Source organism: Leptopilina boulardi, unplaced genomic scaffold (genome assembly GCF_019393585.1).
Source record: "Leptopilina boulardi isolate dan_hultmark-lab unplaced genomic scaffold, ZJU_Lbou_2.1 LbouV2_303, whole genome shotgun sequence".
NCBI lineage: Eukaryota > Metazoa > Arthropoda > Insecta > Hymenoptera > Figitidae > Leptopilina > Leptopilina boulardi.
In genome coordinates this window covers 666,739-689,699 of record NW_026137867.1, presented here as the reverse complement: position 1 = coordinate 689,699, position 22,961 = coordinate 666,739, and the positions used below count along the sequence as shown (strand labels likewise).

Genomic DNA, 22,961 nt, shown 5'->3' with positions numbered 1-22,961 from the left:
TCGAAACGAGTTTGAAAATAGGATGGAAAATGGGAATTTTGATCAAGAACAAAATATGGCAAAAGGAAGATTACAAATCTTATTAGGGTATGGAGAAAAGTTTTTTTAAGCAAAGAGATCGAGAGAAAGAGTGAAAAATCTGGATATGATCGGATTTCATCCAAAATTTATAGACTCACTATATATAAATATTTTTTGAACTAAATTGATAAATCATTTCTTTTTATAAAATTTTAAAGAAACAAAAATATATGGACTACCAAGTAGACATAGTTAATGTTAAATTATTTTCTAAAAATTTAACAAAAAAATAATCGCAATATTTAATTATATCTGCTACTTTTTGAAATTGACTTGAAAATAAATTTTTGAAAAAGTCAAATATTTGTTTTTTAATTGTACCTACCATTTATTGAAATTGTATATTTAAAAATTTATTTAATTTAATTATTTAGTATTATTTAATTATTTATTTATGAAAATATTTTTTTTTAAATGTAATATTTACTACAAAAGCAATGTCTTGTTTTTCCTTATAAAATTTCAAGTGTTTGTGTTATGTAGCAAATAAAATTTATTACAGTACAGCCTTGCCGAAAACTTTTCTGTATAACTTGCTCTCTCATCTCCAACCAGTAAGTTACATTTTCGAACTACAAGTTTAAAATTCCACGTATATAGAAATGTATATGAGATTATCGATATATTATATATACAGGATGTACATATATATATATACACTCACATCATCAAAGTTTGTGCCAAATGGTATGGAGGCAATCAACAATTTATATTCTATATCCTGATATTCCGAACTGCCCTGCACCTTGTGATTTATTCTTATTCGACAGCTTCTGGTCCCGCCCTTATCCAGATCAGATGTTTTATGAGAAAGTTTTTTTTCTTATTCAGCTGATGCAATTTTGTGTATATATTTTACTAAACTTTTTTTTTTAAACAAAAGTAATTTGTAATTTGAATTCTACTAATAATATTAAATAATACAAAAATATATTCAATATAAAAATTATAAAATTTGAAGAACATAAAGAATTTATAAGATTTCTATTTTTTTTTCCACATGAAAAATAAACTTTTCTATGACGTCATTTAGAGAAAATAATATTAATGTTCTTGTGACAGAAAAAAGAAACTTTTTATATGATTTCGTTCATCGAAGGCGCAAAAGAAAATTTCTTTTCTCAAATCGAGGAAGTAGATTGAAATTACGATAATAACTGGAAGAGAGCTTACACACCCTACTAAAGAAAAGTAATCTGCAAGGCTTATCGCATTTGAAGTTTTAATGTAAGTTTGAACGTGCTTTTTGGCAGAGTGAATAATCGTCTAGAAGAGATATCAAGCACGTCACCTCTCTTGACAAAAAATGTACGCGAAGGACGAATAAAGAAAAAAAAAAAAAAAAAAAAATTTTTTTTTTTGCCCCGCAAGTTATGAGAGCGTGCAAAACTTACATGAGATTGACCGGATCTGACATTTTTGTAAGGTTGAAATAGCACCAGGTACACCTTCGGAGATAAAAGGCAGCCAAGAGCAACAGTCGCTGAGATGTTGATGCACATGCACATACTAGCTATCTGTATCTGTAAAAGAAAACTTTCTGTGTTATTTAATAATTACATTCGCGTCTTATAGAAATGCAACAGAAAATTAAAAATCAACGACAATTTACTGCTGTACTTTTTTATAATTAACATTTAATTGAATTCAAAAAATATTTATTTTAAAAATAGAAAATTTTTAATTATTCCATAAATTTTTTGAATATAAAAAAAGAGCATTCTCAAAAATTAATTTAATTGGAAGTAAATTCAAAAATACAAAGATAGAGAGAGAAAAATAATTAAACCTTATAGTCATTATTGGTTCCAAAATAAATTGGAACGAAAGCCAACCACACGATACAGGTGGAATACATCGTGAATCCAATATATTTAGCTTCGTTAAAATTTTCTGGAATTTTTCGTGTCTTGAATGCGTATAATGTACACATAAGAATGAGAAACATATTGTAGACCAATGACATCATAAGAGAGAAAGTTGATACACGACATGTAAGTACTGCTGTCAGGGGATATGGATGAATTTCCTTGATATCCGGTGGTTCAATTATTAGCCAAAAAATAGCACCAACCAATTGAACTGCAGTAAGCCCTGTACAAAGACGGGTGTTACATAATTCGGAGCTCTCCATTCATTTTCACGATTTTCCTCAGATTTCCCACGCGGTATTCACAAAGTTAAATAATACTTTACATGATTATTTTAAATAAAAAAATATTTTTTTTATTTAATTTTCTTAGAAAATTTTTTAAAAATTAAATTATTTAGTTGAAATTATATTTTTTTTGATGAAAAATTTTGACTTTATTTTTGTATATGATTTGAATTATTAGAAATAAAAATGTCTCACCGATAGTGATTGCCACTTGACTTTTCGGTGAAGTGAATGAAGGTCTTTTCATTTGACGACCCTCGTTGAAAATTCTGGATATGCGGTTGGTTTTTGTTAGAATTGCACTATAGCAAATGCTTAAGCAGAGACCGAGACCAATTCGCAAGTAGGTGCAATTCCAGAATGTTGGCTTACTGAGAATTATGAAGCTCATCCCATAGCAGGAAAGGATACCAACCAAAAGCACGTAGCAGAGTTCACGACCAGAGGCCATGATTACTGGAGTTCTGTTGTACCTGTTCTCGACAGAAATAATAATCCAAGACCATTAACGCACAGTTATCCCTCGGTTTTTCCGACATTTCGCGTTTGTTTTACAAGTCAAACCAGAAAATAGTTGAACAAAAAAATAAAATCGCGTTTAATCAAAGAGGAAAATTACTTTTTTTTTTTGGAAATATCTATTTTTTTACAATAAGAAATTTATTTTTAATCAATTTCATTAATTACTTTTTATTTAAATTGACAATTTGAACATTTTTTTTTTTTTCAACGAAAAGATTCCGAAGGAAGAATAGAATTTTTTTTAAACGTGAAAAATGAATTCAAGAGCTTATGTTTATGATTTAATTTATATCCTTCTCACTTGGCAAGAGTTGTGTTAATTGATCTATGTTACGCGAGAGTACTCTCGAGAAAACTAACGCTCGAGTGTTAATTTACCCGCGTGAAAATCACACCTTGTCAATTAGTTAAGAAAATTTATAATTAAAATTATTGAGGTCAATTTCAAGTTTCTTTCACGCGAGTCGTACTGACCTATAAAATAAATTCTAATTTACACTTCAAGTTCTAAAAATAAAATTAAAACTCCTGTTTTCTTTAAAGAACACTTTTTTTTATAACTATTTGCAGATATTCAAACTATTTAATTTTTAATTCAATTCAAATTGATTAAATTGAATAAAAAAAAAAAATTTTTAACGTTACGTTTTAAGAGAGAAAGTGAAATTTTATTATTGAAAAACTTTTCAAGAAAAAAAAACAAAAAAAAACAGTGACTTACCGAATAAAAACTGCAGTTGTAAAGAGAGTACTGAAAATTCCAATAGAAGCATAAGCGAGAGGAACTATTGCCCAAGGACTCGTCCAGGGAATAACCTCAGGTGTTAATTTTATACAACTTGTTTTATTATCATTTGGTGCATAACCATCAGCACACCTTTGACACGAGTCATTAAAAACGAAAGCTTCTTGAGGACATTGCACACAGCTCCAGCAGCAGGCTTCCTAAAAAAAAAGACAAAACTATTTTGATTTCTTTTTTTTTAAATTATTCCAATATATTCCTAAAATTTTTTTCCTTTTGAATTTTTCTAAAATATTTCACAGAAATATATTCCAAAGTGAAGAACGTGTTCCAGTAGTGAACATTAAAAAAAAGAAAATAAAATATTTCCTACAAATGTTTCAAATAAAATATGACGCCAAATATTATTGGGAATAGAGAGAAAAAAAATTAAATTAAAAAAATTTAAACTCTTACTATTTTTGAGAGGAAAATTATTTAAATTATATAGTTGTAGCAATGATCTCTGTATCCATAAGTTATATCCCTATATATATATATATAGAGCTTGTTCCATCCCTCGAGTGAGAGCTTTAGCTTTTCAATGTAAGTACATATTATGCATACATACATAAATTTATATCAACACACACATATATGTAGATGTGTATATATGCGAGAAGAGAAGAAAAGATACTCAAGGGAACGACCTATAGGTTCATGAAAATAGTCAACGACAGGTTTTCTATGGAATAAAATAAAAAAAAGAAGCAAAAATTTCTCATGAAAAAGAATCTCATCACTTTTTGGAGGAGGGAAATTCGGTAGCGTATCTCAAAGACGAATAAAATGCAGATCTCATTTTGTGTCTCGAGAGAGATAGAGGTGGTCAATGGATAGAAAACGTGTGGTACTCGGAAATCTCAATGAAATATTTCCTGCTTCCCTAACCGATATTGAATAAAACGAGACCCTCTGCTCTTACAAGTTTTTTTTTTAACAAGAATCCTCTCAATAGTATCCTGAATGCTATAATAGACCATTCGGAAAATGGGATAAAAAAACGTGATTTTTTTTCTTTTTTCGGTCTCCATATATATATATATGAATTCTTGTGATGATCGATTGCGAATAGTTTTCTATCAGTAAAGATTTTTTTAATAATTTTATATTTTTTCTTATTTTTTTCGATATTGTTCTATTTCTACGAAATTTTCTATTTTGGAGTACATACAAAATATATTTATTTGAAAAGAGAAAAATCTTTTCCTAGAGAAACACTTTTATAAAATCCTGCTTTCTGAGAGAGTTTTATTGTAATGATATCCTAAAGACCCATACGTTTCGAGGATAAAACGAAGTAAATTGCATCAATTTGTGAGAACCCACATTCCAAGCATATAGAGAATAGGAACATGAAGTAAAGGGGCATCATATGTCAGTACGGATATTGGCGATAAAATCACGGTTGTCAATAGATTCGCGAATTACTGCCTAAAGCGAATCACGAAAATTACGAGCATATCATTGTAGCCATTTACTTGATCTATATATATATGTGTGTGTGTGTGAGAGAGAATTCTTGATATATACACGTATATATAGTTCTCGCATTGTTCAAAGAACAAAACTTTCAGGTGAGTTGAGAGTCAAGCCATAATTAGTCCCCTTGGTTTATATGGTCCTGTGATCAAAGTGTCATTTTATTTTCAAATTAAATTATATTGATTTTTTCTGCTTTACTACTATTATTCATTTTTCAAATAAATATATCGAACAAGATATTTTTACTTATCCATATAATAAAAGCAATCTTGTTTTTTTATTTTCTTTTTTTTTTGGCGAGACATATTTTATGATATGATTTTGCTGACTGCAAACGAATTGCATCGCCACACGGCTTTACACACAATATCACAACTTGGAAAAATTTTTCGATGGGGGGAGGAAAACTGTCATCGTCTTGTATATCAGGAATATCGTTTTTCCTACAGGTTTTCTCGGGCATCAACGATATTAAAGTAAATTGGAAGTAGAGAAAAAAAGACATATTCAGCCAAAGAAGATGATGTGGTACAATTTTTCTATGTCGGATATATATATATAGAAAATATCCCTCAGAAGAAACTTTTTTAAAAATCATTTTTCTCGTCGATTTATCAAGAAAATTTTATTGTTTTATTTACTGAGAAAGTACATAGTTCTTGGATTTTTCCTCAACAATAGTTATTGTTTAATAGAAAAAAAACATTTAAATAACTTTATAATCCGAGTTTTTTTTTTTTTTTTTTTTTTAAATAAAACAGAAATAAGTTTTTGTATTATTTTATAAAATAGAAAAATAAGGTCATTTTTATGAAATATATCTTAAAAAGAATTTCGATTTAACGAAATGTCAAAAGAATTCTATCAATTTAAAGGCGATATTAAAAAGGGAAGATATAAGAGTTGAGCTTTCCTTCCGGTTTTCAAGTTAAGCAAATCGACAGACGTTAATGTTGAAACAGGAAACAACTCACTCTCCAACTCGGAGGAAAATCCGCCAAAGGGGAGTAAACAACATTTGAAACACTAACAGTAACTTCGATTATTGCGGTTTGAATATATTGCACTCGACTTTCGAAGAAACCAGCTGTTAAATTATCTCGACAATTTGTCACAAAATTAGCTACACAGAACAATAGAATTGAAATTGTTCAAATTATATATAAAAAAAAATATCCCATTTTTATTCAATTATAAAAATTTTTTTCAATAAATTGAATATTCAAAAATGTTTTTGTTTATTATTATTATTTTGTAAATAGAATTTTATTAATTAATAAAAAAAAAAGTAAAACAATGAAATAACAAACTGCGTTGCTACTAACTACAATATTTTGAATACAAAATTTTTTCATTCTAAAAATTTCAATGTTCATTTTTAGAGTTAATAATTTTTAAATTAATATTACGAGAGAGAGAGAGAGTAATAATATATTAATATTTTCCGTATAGTCAAATACAAAGTTCCACATGATACTCATTCAGTTTATGATCTCGTAACCCGCAAATACAAGCGGTTCCATTGTTTATTGAAGCGACAGAGTGACGCCATTCGAGAATAGAATAATCTCGAGAATAAAACATTAAGAGAAAATAAAACTTTTCAAATCTATTTTTTTTTGTATGGAAAAAAATAAATTTTTTTTTTAATTATTTAATTTGAGTAAAAATTAAAAATATTATCAGCTTTTCAGAATATAAAAAGAGTGAATAAATAAACTTGAAGTTGTAACATGTCCCTTAAATGAAACTTTTCATAAATTGAACTCACTTTAAAAGTTGCAAACAAATTTTAGTTATAGTACTTTTCTATTAGATTATCTGAACACACTAAGCTTGAAAAAGTTTTCTTATAAATTTACAAGTTTGACCTCCTGCAACAGACTTTTGCGTATTTCTCTTTTGGCTTTGTTGAATAATCTCGCTTCTTTTGCTTTTTCTATACTTCCATTCTTCTTCTTCTATAGCAATCGATTGGTTTTGTCTCTTGTAAATAAGGAAGTTAAAGTTCGAACGTGTTTCGCTGCGATTAGAGTGAATAGAGGAGAAAAGGAACTGGCACGAATTTATGGGACCATTTCACCTGGCAAACGATCTTGCGCACCCCTCTCACCAAAACCCCCACATTTACACAAGCCTCTGCGATTATCCGACAGTTATCGCACAAGTGCCCTGTGCCGCTATAAAATACACATAACTCTCCCCAACAAAGCGGAGAAATCCATGTATTGTCAAAATGAATTGAAAATTGAAAATGGTTGAAAAAAAAATAAAGATTTTATTATCTTAATTGAGAAAAATAATAAAATTGTTTACTTTTAAAAAAAAATTACTTTTAACTGAAAAAGAAAAGAATTAATTTTTTAAAAAATTAAAATAAAAAAAAGGAAAATTATAAATAAATCAAATTTTTTGTTTCTTTGGTTAACTAATTTTATAAATAATTTTTTTTTTTCGAAAAAACAATAAGACTAGAATTTTCGAGAAGAAAAAAGCTTGATAAAATGAGTTTACGTAAGACACTGAAAAATATATGGTTTACTCACTTGAAAATTACGAACGTGTCCCAAAGGACAATCATCGCTGCAAGTACTACGGGGAATATGAACCTCACCAGAACCGGTAACCCATTCAGTCAAATTGACATCGAAGTCCAATCTACATATTAATAATAAAAAAAAAAATCGTTAGAAATCAATTTTTTCTCCACCACATATTTAGTTGCATTTTAATTTTTTATTCCATTTTAAGTTCTACATTATGAAAAAAAGGTTCATAACCATTTTTTAATATATTTTTCATTTTTATAAAATAAATTAATAAATAAAATAAACAAAATATGTAACAAAACATTAAAAATTAAAAAAATTTTTTTTTTTCTTTTCTCGATTCTAGACCGCAGTGAATAGATTTATTATTTATTGTACGTCCATTATAACAATGGAATTAAAAATTTCTAGAATTATTTGTTAGGTTTTTTCATTTCTGACTTTTTTTGTATTTGACTGGGTTCTAAAAATTTTTTTTTTTTTTTATATATGTTATTTGAAACAAACAGTTATCAGGTTCACCTGTTATATGAAGCCACAAAAGAATCTTTTCCACTGGTAGCATTTTTGTGTTCTGTTTTTTTCATGGAGGGTATACTGAAAGGAAACCTGGAATGTTTTGTTTCATTAAACGTTACTGATTTTAGAATTCACGATAAAAAAAATTCACCAATGGAAAATGGATTTTATTTTTAAATATTTATACGGATGTTGGAGAAAATTTACCATAAAATTTGAAGTTTTAATATTTAATTTCCAGTTTTTTTTTTTGTTGTTGTTGCAAAAATTTGCATTTTTTTTGTTAAAATTAAAAAATTTGATAAAAATAAAATAAACAAACAAAAGAAAAATAATTTAACGTATGAAAAATATTTTTAAATATAAATAATTAAAAAAAATAGAAAAATTTTGTTAAACAATTGGATATGATTTTTAAAATTCTATCCAATTCTTTACAATCTTTTTCGATTAAAATTAATTTTTAAAAAAATTCTTAAATACAATTTAAAATGCAAGTGTCATAAATTTTCTTACACTTCTTTCCAAGTGCCAATCAGCGTATAATTGAATCGCCCTTCTTCACCACGTTGATATTGATAAATGTTGTAATATCCGTAGGCATCGCCATCGGCGTTAAATCTAATTTCAGTCTCTTGTCGACCTAAAACAAAAAAAAAAAAAAAAAAAAAATTTCAGTCACAGAAAATAAGGTTTCACTCTGGAATAGAGATCATTCTCTAAAACAGTGAGCAAAACAAAATTGTTATCATACTCTCAATTTATTTAATCAAATTCAACTAAATGAATAAAAAAAAGAATTGTTTTTAAATCGGAAACAAAATATAAATAAAAAATAAATTATGGAAATTTTTTGAATTCTTTTTCTTTTGATTTTTTCCCTCATACGAAATGCAACAAAAGTTCTAGGCGTCAGAATTCGACCTGAGATGAAAAAAAAAATAGAGAGAAAAAATATAACCATCCAACGTTAACTGAAATCGAACAAGAGTGAAGTAACTTTGGATCGATAAATAATTTAGATTGCTCCAACAATTGAATCACTCGTCCTATTTACGCAGAACAATTCAGCCTTTTCGAAACCCTACCAAATCAAAGATTTCCATGTCACTTTCAATTCACTTCCGCTGAACAGAATTTCTGTTAAAATAAATATATATATATATAAAGCACAAAGAAGCAAAAACCACTTTTATTCATGAAATTGCACGAACATTGTTAGATTTTAATAATGATTTTTTCAACAAATAAGACAACGAAATATAGAAAAAGAATTTTAAAAAATTTCTTAATTTCCTTTTCCTAATTATAAAATTCTCTTCTATTTCAAAAATTTAATTAAAAAAAGAACAATAGATGTGTTTTTCTCATGCAATATTTGAGAAATTATTATACAAAAATAAATTGTGCGCATATTGACAATTTTGTAATATTCTTAATAAATATTGAAAAAATTAAAGTATTTTATAAATATTGAGAATTAAATTATAACCGTGACAACATATGCATCGAAAAAATAATGCTTTTTGGTTTGTGCCCTATATTTTTTACCATCCCAGAAGAAAATGTTGAGCCATAAACATATGCATAAAAATTTATGGCTGTCGAGAGACACGAACAGAAAAACCATCGACTAGAATGAATTTTTTTTTTACAAAACGCAACTGTGCTCCTTTTTTTTGCTTGATATAATAATATTATATAAATATAATAAAAATTTTTTAAAAAAATTCGAGTTCCACACAAATCTCCTACACAATATTTTCTTTAGCGAGAAAATTACTTCTTGCGGAAAACTTAATTATTTTCGTATAATAAAACGCTTTGGGTAAACAAAAATACAAGTTTGTAACAAATGTTTTTTTGGGGGAGAAAATTCCCTAAAGAAAAGTCAAAGGATAGAGAAAAATAAATGTAACCGGCTCGTCCATTAGTCGTTCTTGAAAATTAACTGTTTCCCCAGCGACATTTTAGTTCAGAAATAAATTTACTTGGTTTGAAATTTACATGTTTTTCTTTCTTTCTTTTTTTTTTGAATGTTCCTCTCACCTTTTCCAATCGATTGTAATTGACAATAAATTTCAGTTCTATTTTTTAAAAAAATGAAAGTTTAATTTATAAAAAGTTGATTAGAAATGAAAATGTATTTTTTTCGAGTACTTTTAATATAAGAAGTAAAAGTGTTTTCATGGAAAATTTAAGTCTTCGTTGTGCAGTGAATATTTTTAATTTTAAAACATTTATTTGTGCTTCGGAAAAAAGAGAGGAAAAATAACAAAGAAAGAGATTGATAATTTTTTTGATTTTATTTCATATTCTGCTTAACCTGCTTTTTTCTACTTTTGCATTTAATTAAATTTTGAAGTAAATCGTATCAACTGTAAAAAGGATGTCGAAACACCTAAATCTGAATTTTCCCTCACATATGGAAAAAAGAAATTCAATTAGAAGAAGCAATGCGCATATTAATGCAAAAATTATCAGATTAAACTTTTCCTCCTTTTTTTTAAATCAATTATTTCGTTTGATAATGGCAAATTTTCAACTAATGGAGTGTAATTGTAAATTTGCTATTGAAGACAAAAAAAAAAAAAATATTCGAAGAATTGAAATTAATAAACAAATTTTCTTTATAAATTTCAAATAAAGTATATATAATATTGATTTTCTAGAAGTAGTTATTTGCGGTAAAAGGAATTCGTTTACAATGGATAGTAGCAGAAAAGAATTTCATTTAGATAAAATCCTTTTTATGTTACTCGCCCAAGAGTTGACTTCCTTAAGAAAATTTATTAGTTTTCATAAAATGATGAATTTTGAGTAAACACTTTATGCTTTCGAAATGCTAATCGAGAAGATGAATCATCGGGAATAATTTACTACTTTGAGTTTATAAATTCTCAAGAAAGTTAATATACAAAATTAATATTTAAATTGAAGCTTGATAAATTTAATAAAACTGAAAAAAAATAAATTTTATTTACTATAATAAAATATATATATATATATATTTTGTTGTTATTGGTGCTAAATTTATTCAAGAAGCATTTAAAGGGTTCAAGAATGACCTATAAATTTTAATCTCATCATAATTGGATTTAAAGGAATTTAACACATATTGTAATTAAAACGTTCATTTTGTACGGAGGTATAACGATCAAGGCTTATTGGTTACATGGGTTTCTGATATTAATGCGAATTTGGAAATTTTAGGGCATGATTCGTTTACTGCCTCGTTGTAACGTTAATAATTGCCTCCACTTTGAAAATTGGGAAACTAAATTGATCCTCAATTTAGCGTAGAAAACTATGAAAAATATAAATTTGATTTCTTATCAATAAGAAAATCCTGATGAAATAAATGTTGCCAATCAATTTTATATAGATGACAAATGTTATCTATCATTTTTTTTTCTATTTATTATAACAAAAGATTATCATCTTTTAGTAAGAAGAAAAATTAAAAAAAAAAAAATTATTTCAATATTTCAAATAAAACCCGATAATAGTAAATAGTAAATTATATATCTTTGGTGCACTAATTTTTCTTTGTCTCTATATAGAGTTTGACAAACGACTATCCTCGTGGGAAATGAAACTGCTCGGCAAAGTGGAAGGGAAATTACTTGCGAAACGAATAATAAATACAATGCCAAGTTGTGATGGCGTAGGAAAATATATTCAATATATATATATATAAAGTGACATTGGGGTCGTTATTTCGACAATGAACCTATTTTCATCGTGTGTTATGTGTGAACGATGAATTGGACGATACTATAAAGCTCTCGTAATTTTTTCCTATCGAAATCCATCATTTTTCTTTCCAAGTGCCAAGTGACTGGCGTGGGGCTTTTTTTCCTATTGTAAAGGACATGCTTTTTAGCAATTCGACACGAGTCATGTGAAAAGGTAGGAAAAATCTCGAATTTTCCTTTTTTTTGGCCTCTTTTTTCAGATAAACGAAACACGTAAATATCCCATGGCCCGTCACTATTATGTATTTATATAGAAAGTAATGGAAATTTATTTAGGTTTCGATATTTTACCTGTAAAAAATATATTTACTATTTTTTAAAAAAAAATGTGTTTAATAATTTTTCTTTTTAAATTTAATGAAAAAAATGTAATGTTTAATATAAATTATTTATTTTGGTTTTATTATTTATGATAAAAAATTTTTTATTTACAAAATAGAAAGATTAGAAAAGTTATTAACAGAGGAGTTGAATTTTTTTTTAAATAAACATTAAAAAAATGATGGAAAACATACTATTTTTGAATCAAAAAAGTGATTGAAAAAGGAATGTTTGAAAGCCTTTGATGTCTGATCACACCTATCAGTCGGCAAACATTCAGTACGTATTTCTCTAGTTTGTATGATCATTGATTACTGTTAGCTTGTAATTTATAGTGTGGTAATTACAATTTTATTTGTTATCATTTAGAAAAAAAAGTATTTTTTTAAAATTCCCTTTTTAATCTTCAACAGTTATGCAAAATTGTAAAAAATTTAATTATTATAATAAATATGAAAGTAAAATATAAAGAGAAAGACACATTTTCCCAAAATATAAATTTAATTCAAGGGGAAAAAATATATTCACGATAAGAGCGAGGTAATTATACAGAATTTTATGTATTGGCATTGAAATAATTTACGACGTCTTTTGTCATAAAAAAAGAGTCCACCGTTTACTTAGCTTTTGTGTTTACTTTTCATGAAATTGGAGTTCTGCAGAGAGCGGTAAGTGGTAATATTTACCACGCTAATATTTAACGAAATTGAGAATTCCTTTTTTTTTGGCAAATAAAGGCAAAAGTGCAATATTGATTAAAGAACAATTGTTCTTGGAGAGAAGACAGCATAGTTATTTAAACATTGATCACATTGGACCGTCGTTTAATGAAAAAGCGAGAGGGAGAAGGGAGAAAAAAAGAGCACGAAATTAACGAACCTTTCTTTTCTTCCTAATGGTTCTACATTCTTAATGTCAGAACAAAAGTTGAAAGGACGGTGATAATTAATCAAGGCGAGAGATAAAGAGCAAGTTTGAATTTTCGTTGATTAACCTTCGAATAATATTGATAAAAATAAATTAATTTGTATATATAATTATTTTTCCTGTTCGATTGATAATTTTTTATTTTTCTGTTAATGAAAATAAAATTAATTTTCATTAGACATGAACATATAAATTTGTTAAAGAAAAAGTTTTCACTTACCTATAAAAGTGACGTTACGAATATATTGCAAAAGTTGTTGCCCCCGGGGTGCAGGTTTCAAACTGTCACATAAATAATGTTCGGATTCGTCGGTTTCGACACACACGTCCTCAATCAGATTATGAATCCCATGAGCCATTGCATAAACAGCATCCACTGTAAAAAATAAAAAAAAAAATTCAATATCATTTCTCTAAAATTGTACTCAATTTTGTATAATAAAATATAAAAAATATTGTTAATTTAAAAAAATTTTCCTAAATAAAATATATTAATTGAGAAAGAGGGGAAAAAAAATCCTTCTTCGATCATCAATTTACGGGAAGTAGATTTATCAATGGAAAAAAAAATAATATGTCTTTAAAATGACGAAATGAATGAAAGTTTAAAGGATAATTGGATAAGGATGTGAGATAGAAGTGGCTAAAAGAAAACCCGAAGCGGAAGAAGTAAAAGGATGTGAAAATATTGGTGTCAAGTTGAGAAAAAGAGACAGAGAGAAAGAGAGAGAGACACGAAGGTTTGAGGATAGTTTAGAGAAATACTGAATTCGAGACACAACGAGAACGATAATGATCACTAGAAGAACTGAGCTTTTCAAAAGAAGAAAGAGATAAGGGTAGACAAAGCGTTTTCATGTGAAAAAAAAGGGAAAAAAGAATCCGGGCGGGTGTAGATATGTAGAACTAAAAAATTCACTGCTTAAAAAGAAAGTATTTTTTCGAGAACACTAAATAAAGAGAATGTTCAAATAAAATAGCAAATTTACTTTTTCTTAAATACAATCTTTTTTGCGTCCCAAAAAAATATTCTAACAATATTTATCAAAAAATATTAATTAAATTTAATAAAACATAATTTTTTTCTGATTTTTTAGCAAATATTTAAAAAAAATTTAGTTCTATATATGAATGGAAATTTAGTCAATGATTGAAAAATGATTTTTTTTTCTTCAAATCCTTTTGTATAAAAGTCTCAACATAAAAACTTCCACGCCAGCTGCATCTTAAGTCTAATGAATACCTTATTCTAAAGGCGTGACACACCTTGGCAGTCATAAAGTGAAACATAAAATTTTGAAACGTGCCACTCAGAATTGTGAATGGCTCACGATTCGAAAATGTGAACCCATAGGTTGTGTGACAGTAGCGTGTGCTTAAAACTCTTGGGACGAAAACAGGGTAACAAAATTGAAATTACGCAGTAAACTTTTGCCACACTGAAGCCAAGTAAATGGCGTAAATTTTATAGTAATAGGAAAATGTATTTCCCTTCTGTGAATAATATTCAACTCACAAAGTGTGAATAAATTGTCGAGCAAATTAAAGAAATTTATCGTTCACCTAAGACTAATTTTTGAATCCATTAACACAATTGCTTTTACATTAAGAAAAAAAAAAAATTTTTTTTTGATCTACTCTCTTGCCTGTGAAAATTAAATAATAATAAATCATTAAAAAAGAATAAAATAATATTAAAACTTATTTTTTTGAATTTCAATATTAATTAATTTATAAATAAAATTTTTGATCTTAATAAATAAAATAAGTTTTTTTTTTTTTTTTTACCAACGAAAGGTACCAATCCTTCTTGTTCATAATTTCTTAATTGCTCCTTGCCCGTGCACTGTGGTTTTCCATCTTTTTTCGGTCCAAATGTACAACGATGATGCTGTTGCCAAAATTCACGGAACCAAAGATTTCGACAATTAACTATTTTTCCCGGCAAAGTTGGATGCTCCACATTTTGTTCAGCTTGGTTTCCACATTCGTCATTCATTCGTGGACGCAGACTGTTGTAGTACTTGTCGAAACCTACAAAAAATAATTTTTTCAATTAAAACTTTTGTAATATATTCAGGTATATCTGAAAAAGGAAAAAACCCAATTAGAATAGTCTGCCGAATAACAATTTAAAATAAAATGCAATAATTGACTTTTTAGAAATTTGTTTTTTTTTTTTTTTTTAATAAATTTGTAAATGTAATAAGGGCAAAATTTTGAATAACAGGAAGGAGTTAGTTCTATAAATATTTAGTGCAACCTCAAATTAACAGGGGTCAACGAATAAATCGACCTTTTTATATATATATATATATATAGACAGAATTTTATAATCACGTCTCGACGGAATTGCCAGCAAGCGTTTTCATGATTTTGCATTTTAAACGAATCGATTCCTAATAAAATTTGATATCGCACATCCATCTCTTTAAGATTATTGACAATGCGCTCTCTTTTGCCAAATTTCATTATTTCGATCATCTGCAAAATTTTATTCTCATTTTCTCAAGACGACAAATCATAATGCTTATCTATTGAATCGTTGATTTCCCACAGATTTCAATTTTTTTTTTTTCCATTTTATATTTTATTTCCAACGTTCAATTATTTAATTATAAATAGCATTAAATCTTTAATGCCATCAAATTATGAGTTAAGAAATTTTTGATATTTCGAAAATTTTGAAATTTCTTTGTCCTCTTTGGTCCATTGTAGGTCCATATATATTTTTTGTATGTATCAAACATTTTCTAATTCAGTATTCCAAAAGTGAAAGTAAAAATAAATAAATAATAAATTAATAATAGCTAAAAAAAAATAAGTTGAAGACAAGAAAAATGATTGTGAAATTAATATGAATGATAAATGTAAAAACATTTGTATTGTTTTATATATCATAGAATTGAGTCATGATTAATAGTTGTTTGTGTTGATCATAATAATTCAAAATTAGTACCTAACTCGACCCTTCAGGGCGTCGCAACTTGATGTTGCAAATTAATGATATGAATGATAGATTAGGAAAGTGTCATGTGACCTCGAATAATTACATGCCGATTAACGGCTCTCTAGAGGATAACCGTAAACAATTCAGAGAATCTGCATCTGAAATGTCTCACGCCTGGTCCAGTTTATATATATCTGTTGTAAGTAATTCTATGAATTATATTATCCAACCGCATCATTATGGAGAATATTACATAATCATCAGAATAAAAATTAATCACACGATACTGAAAAATAAAAAAATAATTAAAAATTTCATTCAAAATAAAAATAAATAATAATTAAATGTAAATATAAATTTGAAAAATTATTAATAATAAAAAAAAATCCGATAATTATTAAAACATGGAAATAAATTAATAAAAGACAAGCGGTAGCGCTTTTTCTAACAGCAATGAATTAATTAAATTTTTCATAAAGAAGAAATAATTCAAAAGAATTTTATCCGTCTTGAAATAGCAGAATTTTTAGTTTATCGAGATGTGAATAAAATTTTTAAAAATTCATCACAGTTCATGTATTTCTAAACTAACTGACAGTGTTATAGTTTTCCTTTTTTTTTTTTTTTTTTTTGATGAAGAAAGTTCTTGTTAGAGACTTTTTTATGATACTGAAATCCCCATTTTTCTCCATTATTCCAGTGAAATAAATTTTTTTTATTTTCAAAAAACGTCGTACTCTTTTAATTTCTTCACAAATAGAACTTTTTAACTATTGTGAAAGAATTTCAAGTTCTGTTTCAATCAACAAAAAAAAAAAAAAAAATTTTTTCTTTCCAAATTGTTTTGTGTTTGAAATTGTATTTTTCCATTATTTCCAATTAAACTTCAATTTATCACTTTTGTTTGAAGTTTTCATTTAAGGGGTCTACCCACTTTAGACGCGCTAAAATGAAGGCTGTCTTCCAGAATTTTTCTGAGTGGTTTATATTATAAATATTGACATATAAGTTGTTAGACTAAAGAAATACACTCCCGAAATACATGAAAAAATTTTTGTTATTTGTTTTTGTAAATTTTATATGCTTGCAAATGGTAGTTGAAAAAAAAATCCCCCAAAAAAGATGGGTCCACGCTGTTGATGAAATCTCTGACATGGATTGTCCGAAACCAAAAAATCAAAAAGTTTTAGATTCGGTGTGTTAATAGCTATTGCGCATATCAAGGGATTTTTTATTTTTGCAAAATTGACAAAATGGCGGACATTTTTCGAAAAATTAAAGAAAACCGTGTGTTAGTTTTTTTTAAAAATATCCGCCATTTTGTAAATTTTGCCAAAATAAAAAATCCCTTGATATGCGCAATAGCTATTACCACACTGAATCTAAAACTTTTTGATTTTATGGTTTCGGACAATTCATGTCAGAGATTTCATCAACAGCCTGGACCCATCTTTTTTGGGGGATTTTTTTTTCAACTACCATTTGCAAGCAGATAAAATTTACAAAAACAAATAACAAAAATTTTTTCATGTATTTCGGGAGTGTATTTCTTTAGTCTAACAACTTATATGTCAATATTTATAATATAAACCACTCAGAAAAATTCTGGAAAACAGCCTTCATTTTAGCGCGTCTAAAGTGGGTAGACCCCTTAATCAAAAAGTCAAATTGAAACCTTCTTTTGAAATTATTTTTTCATTATTTCTAATTATTGAATTAATTTTAAGTTTCATCGAAAATCAAAAAAAAAATTTTTTGTTTCAATTCTAACATGTTTGAAAATATTTTTTTATTTTCAAAAATGTACTTTTTATTATTATTATTATCATTATATTATTTTAATAATATTTCATTGTACGTAAAGATGATAAAGAATTAAAATATAGATTTTTTGTGGAAAATAATTTTTTTATAATATAAAAAATAGAAAGTGGAAGGATTTACGTTTACCATCATCTTGAAATGATTAATGTTTTTAATCTGATAAGGAAGAAATTACACTCTTTACCCTCAAAGTGAAACTTTCAATTACACTAAGGACGGTTTGGTTAGATACCGCTCTGGGGGACAAAATAGTTAACAGAGTAACTGGAGCAAAGCAATGGACGTTGAATCTTGGACTTAGAAATGAGAAAAAAAAATAGAAAATAAATAGAATTTTCAGTTTTTTTTTTTTACCGAGTGGTGTAATTTTATAATTTTTCTTCAAAATTACTAAATATTAACTTGATATATGACTATTTAAATTAATTAATTATTTACTAATATTTTAGATTTTTTTTTCTTATTTATAAAAAATATATATTTTTTTTCAATAAATATAAATAATTTTTTCCTTTAAATAGAAGTAACAGAAAAAAAAAATTGGACTATTATTTGGAAATAAAAAGAAGAACATTTAAATTCCATATTATTTGGAAATAAAAAGAGGAGAATATATTTGCAGAGATGAAAAACTTGTTTATTATCTGTGGAGAAACAGATTTTATTTTCTACACGAGTTTGCTTAAATTCATTTCATGTATACATTATTCACAGGGAAAAGTCGAGGGAAAAGAGGGAATATTACAAGCTTTGAAAGTATAAACAACGTGCGGTTTGGCGAATTGCAAAAAGTTTTTAAAAGCTAATAAAGAAATTGCATGATTATAAATTTTGACGTAAATTGTAAACAGAGAGGAACAAAATTGAAAATACAGATATATATATATATATATATATAGTAGAAGATTATGAGAAACATGAATTAATAGTCAATTTGTATACACAAAATGAATTTAATTTTGTTTCAAAATTTATCTAATATTCACCTATTTAACAATAAAGTTATAATTGAGTTTTGCGATGATAATTCAATTGGAAATATATATTTAATTTGATTAAGAGTTTTTTTTCCTTTTCGCCTTTTAAACATAAAAAAAAAAAAAAAAAATACAAAAAAATACAAAGAAGAAAATAAAAATAAAGTTATTGTAAAAATGTTACCTTCGAGGGAATTTTTAAAAGGCAAGATAGTGATTGCTCCTTCAGCGGCGAATTCTTGTTCTTTGACAGGATGTGCTTTAGCTCCCCAGGAATCACTGCCAATCCACATAAAATGACCTGTCCGATTGGCCTTTATTGTAGCGTACAACAATTTTCTGAAACAAAACAAAAAATTCTTTTTGAAAAACAAATTATTAAAAATTATTAAATTATTAAAAACAAATTTTATTATAGATACAAATTTTTTTTTTATTTATTTAAAAAAAAATTAAATGAAAAAATTTTTAAAAACTGAATTATTATATAAAAATATTTATTATATCTAAAAATTATTATAATTAAATAGATAAAAATTAATAAATATAAAAAACAGGAATTAAAATTGTAAATTATTGTTGAGCGGAAAAATTTTGAAAAAAATACAATATAATGAAATAAATTCTTTTTCCATATATAATTTTTCAAAAGTAACTCTTAAATCAAGGGAAATCTTTTTTTTTTTTTTTTTTTTTTTTTGTAAAATCAAATAATTTCCTCACTATTTTCAGTGGGGGGTAGAAACGTCAACAAGTCGAGAAAGGATTAAATGTTCGAGAGCCAATCATCAATAAAGGTCGGGGGATTTGAGAAGGGAAGGCAATTATAGAAGGATCAACATAAGATCTAACTTAAATAAATGGTAATACTTTGAGATGGGCAGCAAGGGGAAAAAAAATCTATTCTCAATTAAGTGATTAATAAAACTAAAAAAAATCTCAAATAATAATTATTTTATAAATGTTATTAATTATTAAAATTGAAATTTTTAAATAAAAAATCTTCGGCAAATTGTAATAGAAAATATTTTTAAATTTATTTTTAAAATGGAAAAAAATAAATGTGACAAATATGTAGGCTTATTTTTGTTCCCTTTAAAAATAGAAATTGAAAATTCTCAACCATATATATGTATATACTAACAGAGATTCTACTTTTTTTTTCTCTCTCTCTCTCTCTCTCTCTCGATTTTTCATTCTACTCTCTTTTCAATCTCTTCCCTTTTTCATTATCAATGAAAGTACCTCGAAGTGCATCTTGGGCTATTTTAACCGTTAGGAAAAAAAAGAAGAATTATTTCTTTTATATGTATATTCCAACGTACAAAAGTGAACGAAATCTAGAATTTATAATTTAATTTAAAATTACTTTTCCTTTATCTGCACATCAATATTGCCCAGAGGCTATCTTTTTTTTTTTTTTTTTTTTTAGAAAAAAAAGTCAATTGGTTTCTTACAAGTTAAGAAATTCTTCTACAATCCTGAAAATCATATTTTTTTTCTATCTTATTGAAATATGATTAAGGCACTCTTTTCATAAGTCGTTGCCAAGAAAATATGCTGACAATCGATTGAATTTATTATTATTTTTTTTTTTTATGAATTTTTCCTTTATTAATTCTCTGCTTTATTTCAATTTTTTCTTATTTTTTTCAATTATTATTTATTATTAAAACATAAAAAAATTTATAAATAATACTGTAATTATATAATAATAATTATCGAAACTGTAACGTCCGAGTAAAATATAATTCATATGTCATTTATTTAATTTTATTTTTAATTATATACTTTAATTATATTTTTAATTTTATTTTTAATTTTATTGTGTATTTTGTATTTAATTTTTTATTTTTATTTTTATTAATTACAATTTCAATTCTATTTACAGATACTATTTCTCTACATGTGGAGAAATTAAATATTTGTCTCAGAGCCAAATAAATATTTATTTGTTCCAAATAAATTTTTATTTAATTTAAATAAAAAATTTTATTATATATATATATATATATATTTTTTTTTCTATTTTATTATTTTGGGAAATTATTTTTAGAACATAAATTCAGTTTTGCTGGCAAATACTGTGGTAAATTGCAATTTTTTTCTTTTTTTATATTCTTCTTTTGAAACATGAAATTAAATTTCGAAAAAAGTAATTTTTTTTCATATACAGGAAATTGTTATATTTTATAAATATTCATATAATATACCATTCATTTCGTATAATTGTATCTGTATATATTTCATGCGGCTCTTTTTCTTTTATCTCCAATTTTCCACTTCTCATCCTTTTGAAATCTCTTTCAAGGTAAAGTTTTCTCTCCGTTAAAATAAAATCAAAAAAAAAAGACGAGGATTCGATAACATATCTCGATCAGCTGAATCTGTTTTTTCTTTCTAATTTTTTTTTCTTCCCCCCCCCCCCTCTCTCTCTCATACGATGGGCGTTTTCATGGTCTGCTGCTCGTGACGCTTTTCTGGCGACTGCAGTTATTTATCGCCAAAAAGGCCGGACACAAGAAGTGTCCATGTCGAAGATTCAAGAAAAGTCCTTTAGGCCGCCACTTTAAGTTCTCTTATTCTTTTCTTCAATCAAGTTGACTTTTAGAAAAAGAAAAGAAAAGAAAAAAAAATGTGTGGGGATACTTAACGTCATTGCCTGAATTGAGTATCAAAAGAATGAAGGGTTGAAGTTTGACAAATTTCAAATTCGCCTCTCTTGTGCAAAAAAAGGATCATAAATCAGGTAAACTACCCTTTCGATTTAAGGTGTCTGTGCGCCCATGTAGTTTCACTCGAAACGGATCTGTAAAGATTTCAAACTAAAGAATTGAACATGGAACGCTGAAAATGGAAGACTCGTGTACTCTTTCAAAGTGTACACCTATATATATGTTCGACAATGAAAAATTTGATGAAAAAAAAAAAATAAAAATTTTCTATTCTTCAATTGAATCAATTTTACAATTAGTTATTTATTAATATTCAATATTTTTTTAAAAATAAAATCAATTTACCGTTTTCTTTATTTTTATTGTATTATTTTTATTATTATAGTCTTTATATTTTATTATTATTATATTATTATAATATAATTGTGTTAATTTAGCTCAGTGGTTAAGGCGCCTGACTTCCAATTTTCTGGTTCGAGTTCGAATCCCGTCATAAATAAAAAAAAAAGAGAAAAAATGTATCTATATTAATAAATAAAAAATAAATGATTGATAATAAAAAATTGGAAAAGAAAAACTAGAAAAATATTGATTGGAAATGTTGTAATATAAATATAAAAAAATGAATATATACAGTAAGAAAAGTACCATGGTAGTCATAGGAAAGCATGCGTTACGCATAAGTTTGTCTCACTCGCACTCATGGGCTGTGACTACCATGGAGCTTTTCTTACTGTATATGTTATATATATTATTTACTGGTATTCATTCGGTAAATTTGAACGACATGAGAGGCAGTAACTGTGATTTTATAGTGATCAGTAAACGTGGAAGTTATGTTCAAAACCCTTCATATATAACTTCATACATACGAATGGTGTGAAATTCTATATTTCCCTCTTCTCTTTCCGTATATATTAGCAATATATATTCGCTCATTTTCTGTCTATTGATGCCATCTGTTTCAGGCCGGCTATGATCTCATGCATACATTCACATCTCTCACACGTCATACGCCATAAAACGTGCGTCTTTTTTCGAGCGCGCAAAAGGGACAAGTCATTTCCAATAAAGTCTATATATTATTATTTCCTCTTTTTTTCACAAAAAAAAACTTTATATTTACATCGACAGAAAGAAATTTTTTTTTTAAATTGAGAATATATTTGATGCCATATCTATTTTTTCTTTTTAAATGTATGTTATTTTTGTAATTAAATATATTTTACAGTAAAAACAAAAATTTATTTGTGTGAAATAAACATTTATCTATAGCAAACAAATATTTATCTGTATCAAGTAAATATTTATCTGTGTGAAATAAACATTTATCTGTATTAAATAAATATTTATCTGTATTAAATAAATATTTATCTGTATATCAAGTAAATATTTATCTGTGTCAAATAAACATTTATCTGTAGCAAATAA

At 26.4% G+C, this 22,961-nt stretch overlaps 1 protein-coding gene across 4 annotated transcripts in view; it reads right to left on the bottom strand.

Moving 5' to 3' along the window:
- Window positions 1-22,961, bottom strand: part of LOC127282983 (metabotropic glutamate receptor 7-like) — a 248,951-nt gene that overhangs the window by 7,892 nt on the left and 218,098 nt on the right. For 3 of the 4 annotated variants that reach the window (XM_051307602.1, XM_051307604.1, XM_051307603.1), the window contains 10 exons: window positions 19,040-19,194; window positions 14,893-15,138; window positions 13,325-13,480; window positions 8,615-8,741; window positions 8,102-8,188; window positions 7,577-7,688; window positions 3,483-3,706; window positions 2,435-2,712; window positions 1,871-2,175; window positions 1,476-1,604 (listed from right to left, as the gene is read on the bottom strand). In XM_051307602.1, the coding sequence (XP_051163559.1) occupies window positions 1,476-1,604; window positions 1,871-2,175; window positions 2,435-2,712; window positions 3,483-3,706; window positions 7,577-7,688; window positions 8,102-8,188; window positions 8,615-8,741; window positions 13,325-13,480; window positions 14,893-15,138; window positions 19,040-19,194 (1,819 nt within the window). The remainder of the gene's footprint in view (window positions 1-1,475; window positions 1,605-1,870; window positions 2,176-2,434; window positions 2,713-3,482; window positions 3,707-7,576; window positions 7,689-8,101; window positions 8,189-8,614; window positions 8,742-13,324; window positions 13,481-14,892; window positions 15,139-19,039; window positions 19,195-22,961) is intronic. The other variant, XM_051307605.1, reaches the window with a different exon arrangement.